We start from the raw sequence: 7,148 nt of genomic DNA on the forward strand, positions 1-7,148 counted from the left end.
ATTAATTAATTAAGTACTTTGCCTGTCCTGCCACTGTTCTGTTGGCCCCAGGTCTTGGTCTCTGCTAACAAACAGTAACAACCGCACCAAACAGTGGAGAGAGGGATTTTGTTTGGAAGCATGCTCTTCTGAGGTCTAGGATGAGCTGTAACACCCCACACGTGTCTTCTGAAGACCCGTGCCAAAGTTAAACCTGAGGCCAAGAGGATGACTAATTCAATATGTTACCATCCTCCAACTGACAAGTACCTGGTATATAATAAGCACCTTATTAGCATTAGCCGATTCAAGCAGGATATGCACTTTTAAAAATGACTATTCGTGTTAACCTTTGTCTTTCTGTTTGTTTGTTTGTTTGTTTTTTTCAACAGGGTGAGCTCAGAACTAGAAGGAAATGAAACACTGAAGATAATTGAAATAGATAGAAGAGTCAATGCCACCTCTTAAAAACAAACAAAAAAGGCCTTTTTTCTTCACTTTCCCTTTTTCCCCCATATTTTCAACCGAAGGTGTCCCCCTCCCCATCCCTTGCCCCCCCCCCCCGACTTGTCATCCTCAGTGAACCAAAGCACAAAAGAGAGGGAGTTCACCAACTTCTGCATTGACTGGTGTGGCTGTGACTGCTGATGGGATCTCCTGTCCTTGTAACTCCCTTCCTCACTTAACACACAATCCCTGTCTTTGCTTTTATTCCTTTCCTGTCTGATGCTGCAAGGACAGGATTGAGTTATGATGGCAGATGGTGCCAGCAGTGTACTGATGATTGATCTGTGTATGTGCACACATCCTAATCTGAACACAAAGACATTCTGTAGAAGAGTGGGATATGTAAAAGCGATGAGAGCATGTGGGTGATAGGTTACTTGGGAGAAGGAAATCAAGAGAAATAAGAGTTGTGGTGTGATGCTGCTCACAATCAGGCTACAGTTCCATGTCTGCTGGTCTGTAACAACTGAACCTTTTTGAGGGGAGTGAGACGCATGTTCATGGTCTGCTTCTGAAGGCACAAGAATGGACATGCACTTTTGTGTCAACAGCACAGGCAGAAGAGGGTTGCGCAATGAGTGTTGAGTTGTCCTCTCCTAGCTCCTTCTCTCTTCTCCCTTCAGCCCTTCATCATTTAGTGCGTTAGGTTTCTCTTTGGGCTGGAAGTAGTCCTGGTAGGTCTCCCTACTGCTTTGCCATCCTTGTGGAATTCAAGCAGAGATCAGTCACTGTCTTGTCACACTTTGCCTGTGTGGGAGAATTACACCCGTTTAACTAAACCTGTTTAGAAAGCAGGTTTTGTTAAATTTATGGAATGTTTTGGGTGGGTGTCCTTTAGTCTGCTTAAGGCTAATCTGTTTAGCTTAAATCAATTCCTTTCCAACATAAACAAAATCAATGTAAGGCTTAAAACAGAAGTGCCTCATGAGAAGACTGTATGGATTTAATTTATTGGCTTCAAGATGCATTGATGGAATTTCTCATGTAGACATGGCTTTAGATTGTTCTGTTTTCCTTTCTTCACCACCCTCCTGTTACTGTTGTAAATAGTATTTATTAGCTTTGCAAGATTTTGTTCAAGCAGCTGCAATGAAGAGAATAGAGCTTCCCTAACCCTGCAAGTGGTCTGGGCAAACTCTGAAACCAGATATACAAAAATCACTGACCACTACTCCCTCCCCCAAGCTTGAATTCCCCAAAGTAAAGGTTAGAAAGTCATGAGTCTCTTCTTTCTCTTGTCTCCTTTTCCAGAGACAACGGGATCTTAGATGAGCCACGTAGCCAAAAAGATAGGGGTGTGTGTAGCCTCAGCTAGGCACAGTTCAGGCTTGTACAGCCTGGGTGTGGTAGATTCTGAACAACTGCATGGCAAGACAGTCCCTGACCTGAAAAGTTGAGTATATAGGCAGCAGACAAGACAGAAGAGGGATGGGATAGGCACATAAGGAGGTGGAATGACTGACCCAAGATAGTGGAAAAACCAAGAGTGATATTTAAGTCTAATCCTGGTCCAGTACTCTTCTTACTCTGTTACATTTCCTTGAAAGCACCATATTATCCCTTGTAGCTGCTGCCTTTGAGGGTTCTCCCTCTCTCAGTACCCTGGTTGTGCCTTTGCTCGAGCTGTACTTCTGCTCACAACTTGTCCTTGGAGTGGCACAGTCAAACCTGCCCAGGATTTCCAGCAGGTTTTATCTAATTACTACAAGAAGGCACTCAGACTCCATAGAGGATGGGTTTAATGTGAAAACCCTAATTCAACAGAGTAATGTCGCTACATTGCAGTTTACCAGAAAAATTCAATTAAAATTTTTTTTAATTGCTCTTTTTTTTTTTCCTCTTTGCATGATAAGGGAAAAACTAATCCAGCCTCACAAGTTATTTTTTACATGTACAGTAGATATTTCCTGCAGGTATTCTATTTTGTAAAGTACCGGGTTTGTATTTTATTATAGGTACTGCCACACCAGCTCCCCTGTTGTTCTTCGTTCTCCTTTCTTAGACTTTCTTCCTTTGCTATCCTCTTTGCTGCCTCTGGGTCTGACTCCAAACTCAGTGAAATGAATGGAAAGAATCCAGTGGATTAGAGTTGGCTTTGGATCAGTCCCCACGCTGCCATTTTAAGAAGGTGTCTCACATCAGTGAGAGTGGAACATGCGCCAGATTCCATGAGCTAACCATGAGTTTTCGTATGCAGGTGTGCTTTCGAAGTTATGCCCTATTTGCCTATACAAGTGCCTTTTTATTATTTTGCCTTTGGTGGCGATGACAGGAGAAACGGCACTGTAGTCCATCTTTGAAGAGTTCCCCTCTTCTCAGAGTGGGTCAGTATCCTCCCCAAAGCTCCGTCCTCTTTACAGTGATTCTGTTGGATACTCTGCATTGTTCTTTTTTTTTTTTTTTAAGCAATGATTTAAGGCTCCACATTAATAACGAACACCAGTGGGTATGACTGAGGGTGAGACACAAGGGATGGCGGCATTGTTTAACCACACGAGGTCAGCAAAGCGAAAGGAGAAAGCTGGGACTGACCCTTTGACCGTATGGCTGGCCAGTGTAAGTGGGCATGGTCATAAGGCAGAAAATTTAAAGTGTGGGTTTTTTGTTTTTCAGAGCACCCATAGTTTGCCACCTCTGAGTGAAATTGTCAGTGCTTCAGACTTTGGCAAAACAGGTCCAAGTTCTCAGGCACAACTTTGCTCTTACTAATCTTGCCGCTTGCACTTTGCATAAATGAAAGGCCAGTCTACCTGAGCTCATATTCATTACCCAGTTTAATGCGTAACTGGATCATGTCCCATTGCAGAGATACAGCTAACTTCACTGTACTCCTAGCAACAGACAATATCACAAAATACAAATCACCTCTCTCCCTGAAACCTACTGCATTAATCACCATTGAAGCTTTGCCTTTTTTGTTTGCTTATTTTGGATATATCGGTTCAAATCTGATTGGGAAGATCACATTTTCTTCTGAAGCGTTTTACATTGGTCACTGTCTGGGTCAGGCCACTGAATTAAATCATTTGAACCTGTATGGCAATACTAATATTTGTGTTACTGTTTGATAATCTAGTTCTATAATCTTAATTTCTCTCATCCTTTAAATTATTTTTAGGTACTCTTTTGGGATTGCTTGATCTAGCATGCACATTGCTTTGGGGTCTATTATTAAATATTATTTCTTCATAATAAGGGATTGCCTTTGAAAAAGTATACTTTACTTTGGTATGTTTGTGATGATCTTTTTTTTTTTTTTTTTATCAGAACTGTTTTCTCTTAGACTCTAGAAGCCAAAATAGCTCTTGTGATCACCCATCCATAGGCTTTTATGTGATGAGGACCTCACAATCTCCGGAGTTAGTTATGCCTGTGTTAGATACCTAGCGTGAGGCACAGAAGAGGCAGGCTGCATCTAGTTGCAAGACCTCAGCAATCCAGCCACGGGCTGAGGGTGGATGTTGATGCGCTGCAGCCAACACAGGGCAGGAGCTCTATGTGCTATTAAGGGCAGAGAGGAGCAGTGAGAGGTATTCAGGGAGGATGCCGGTATAAGTGCTTTTAATTAGCTCAACTGTATTACTTGAGGTCTTAGCCTTTTGCCAGTATATTTTTTCCAGTGGTCAGTAACCTGGTGCTGTAGTGTAATGTTTATGTATGCATAGAGTAGGCAAAGGCCTTCCATGCTACTTAATTGCCACTTCTACTAGAGCACTTAAGTGATCCTCAGTGTCTTTAGCTGCACCCTTATGCTGGTCCTCAGCATGGCTTTTTACCCACTAGTAAACTTGGCTTTTGGCCCATAGCATTAAAACGTGTCTAGATCTGTCAGCTCTTTGCTTCTAGGGAGATAAGCTATGAAGGAATGTAGGGCATTATTTTGTTTTTTTTATATATATATATATATATTTAAAAGTATCAAGCACAGGGCACGTGACAATTCTAACCTTGTTACCAGTGCATAGATAATGTATTTTTGCTAGGCTATTTATAGTTCTTTGCTGCACTTCTCTTATTTCATCTGTACCATTCAATATTTTTCAGCAGCATGGACTAATAGTGGATTAAGCTGAGATTCCTAGGCCAGATCCCAGCTGATATAATGCAGCAGCTTCTCACTTACAGCTCTCACAGTCTGTGGGTCTGATCTATACTGGCAGGGGACCTCTTCCATATCTCTCTATATAACGATGTATCAGAGTACAAGCTTATTCTTGATTTCTGTAATATGGAGCTGAAAATGAATTAAGAGCTTTTCTATCTTTTTTTTTTCCTGCTAAGAAAAGTCAAGAGCCCCCCGCCCCAAACTACCAGCAATGGATTCTGTCTAGACACATTTAGAATGTAGGTCAAGTAAATGGCTGATACTAATTGCAACACTGGGAGGGATCTCCACAGAGTATTTGGGCTCTAGATTCTAGCTAATGCCAAGAGGCCAGTGTACAAAACCCACGCAGCTAAGAACAGAAGTATACGGAGTATTTTTATACTCTTGGTGACTAAAATATTTCTTTCTCAAGTCACTAATTAGAAAGGGAACAGTTTGTATTTTGAAGGTGAAATGGTAGGTCAGTACTTCATAACTACAGAAGTTATACCAGCCTATATAAGTAGTGTAGTGCTCTAGTGCTGCTTTGCACTATAGTGTTAAGGACAAATGCCTTTGGGGGTTGTAAAGATGAACTGGCAAATGCTTCTATCTTATTTACAAATAAGATAGAAGGATTCACTCAGAATGTTGTAGCTTTCTCATGGCCAATAAAATGACAGTGGACATACTAGGATCGTACCCTCAGCATCTCCTTGCTAGTCCTACATTGCTTGGGTATCAGCAGTGGTTGGAGACTCTAGGATTGAGAGTGGAATTTCCACTTGTTTTTCTGGTTTTCATGTTAGACCTCCTCTGCTTTACTGAGGTATACACCTGAATTGACAGCTTTCTTCAAAAAGAGTGTGTCTTTCTGGAAACTCTCACTTGTGATGTTGAAATGGAGTTTGAATATTGCTTAATCTGTTTTGTGGCCTAAAGCTCAACTCCATACTTTTCCTCCAAGAGTTAGAACTGAATAGGTGAGAACAAAACATGGGAATGCTGGGTGTATAGACCCGCTTTACAGAAAAGATGAAAGGAATGGCAGATGAAGGTACTCTTGACATGATAGAGAAACTTCTCAGTTCTTAATTTCTTAAATCAGGAATGACGGTCTTTTTCCTTAATTCTCCCCATTTTTTTTTTGTTTTTTTCCCCCCTTGCTTTTTAACACTATGCAGTCCTTTTTATGTAAAACAAATGTCTATCTGACCTTTATATTATACTCCATTTTCCTTTCCAACACAAGTAAAAAAAAACCTACTATCTTTAGCAGCCCATAAGTAGGGGAGCAGGGGAGAGAGAGGGGAAAGCAGAGGCAGGTAGTCAAACTTTTTTTTTTAACAGAACTGTGTTCATGTCTGACTTTGCCATATTTCAGTGGTATTGAAGTAATGGCATCTTGCTTTTTTCATTTGTACAGTTAGCAAGAACGAGCGTGAGTGTATGCATGTGTACATGTGCATGGTGAGCAATTAAAAAAAGATGCATAGATGATGTGTTTTCTTAACGTAGTAAGTGTCACTAAATAAAGGCATCTACCTGGACACGCAGCACACATTCCCCTTGATGTGACAGAAAGTCCAGATGTTTCCCTCTGAAACCTGTTCACATTGCACACTGCCGAGCACTCGTAAAGCAGTCATGTGAATTCCTGTCTGAGGTCTATCCTATTAGCAGTTGTCGACTGAAAGTTGTCGTGCCATGTCATTTTGTGTGTATGCATAGACTGTCTGGCCTTTCTGTAAGACAGCTGTGTCTCGGTACAAGAAATTTTAGTAGGCTTTATTGTATCTAGCCTTCAAGTGCCATTTTTGTTCAGTGGAATTCCAGCTTTGAATGTTTTTTTTTAAATACTGTAAGTTAGATAGTCTTAAAGGGAGTTCAAGGAACACAATTTGTTGAAGTGGTCTTCTGCTGGAGGGCCAAAGGAATCCCCCTTCCCTGGGAGTGTAACGGCCCTAATCACCCTGCAGGCACGATAAGGTGCAAGTGAGCGGGGTCAGTTTGCCCTCAGAGGGCCACGCAGCGATGTAAGTACATCATGGTTTCTCTGAGATTTGCTGAGCCTTCCAAAGGGCAAATTACCTGGTGTTACGTGCCTGAAGAGAAATATGTATCCAGGGCCAAAAACATTGCCTTGGGCCATCAAAAACAAAACCCTGTGACTCTGAGTCACTGTGTGTGTGACACCCCTAAAGCATTTCAGCTGATCTTTCCTTTTTCTCCCCCCCCTTCTATACATGCTGATAGAGATGGGTTTGTGCAAACACTTGGACAAAGCTCTCCAAGTTAAAAAGGACGGTGATACTGAACCATGCAAACGCGCAGCCCCTTAAATTCCTTGGTAAACTGCATTGGAGCCTCTTCTGACTGCAGATATTTCTGTTCCTTTGTGAAGTCTGTTTAGCTCCACGTACGTGTGTTGAACGGCCTCTATTTTTGTACAAGCACTGCTCATCTGGATATGTTCCCAACTTGATTGTTCACGCTGCAAACATGTCCATTGGGTGTAAAGAAATTGCTATTTTTCCTTTTTAAATTGTCTGCTTGATTCTACAAGAGAACAGAC

General features: G+C 41.6%; 1 protein-coding gene across 10 annotated transcripts in view; it reads left to right on the top strand.

Annotated features, from left to right (window-relative positions):
• Window positions 1-5,059, top strand: part of CREB3L2 (cAMP responsive element binding protein 3 like 2) — an 83,182-nt gene extending 78,123 nt beyond the window's left edge. For all 10 annotated transcript variants that reach the window (XM_068945668.1, XM_068945679.1, XM_068945720.1 and 7 more), the window contains one exon: window positions 372-5,059. In XM_068945668.1, coding sequence (XP_068801769.1) covers window positions 372-447 — 76 coding nt within the window. In that variant the 3' untranslated portion in view covers window positions 448-5,059. The remainder of the gene's footprint in view (window positions 1-371) is intronic.
• The last annotated feature ends 2,089 nt before the right edge of the window (window positions 5,060-7,148 follow it).

The sequence above is a fragment of the Struthio camelus genome, chromosome 1, assembly GCF_040807025.1.
Source record: "Struthio camelus isolate bStrCam1 chromosome 1, bStrCam1.hap1, whole genome shotgun sequence".
NCBI classification, from domain to species: Eukaryota; Metazoa; Chordata; class Aves; order Struthioniformes; family Struthionidae; genus Struthio; species Struthio camelus.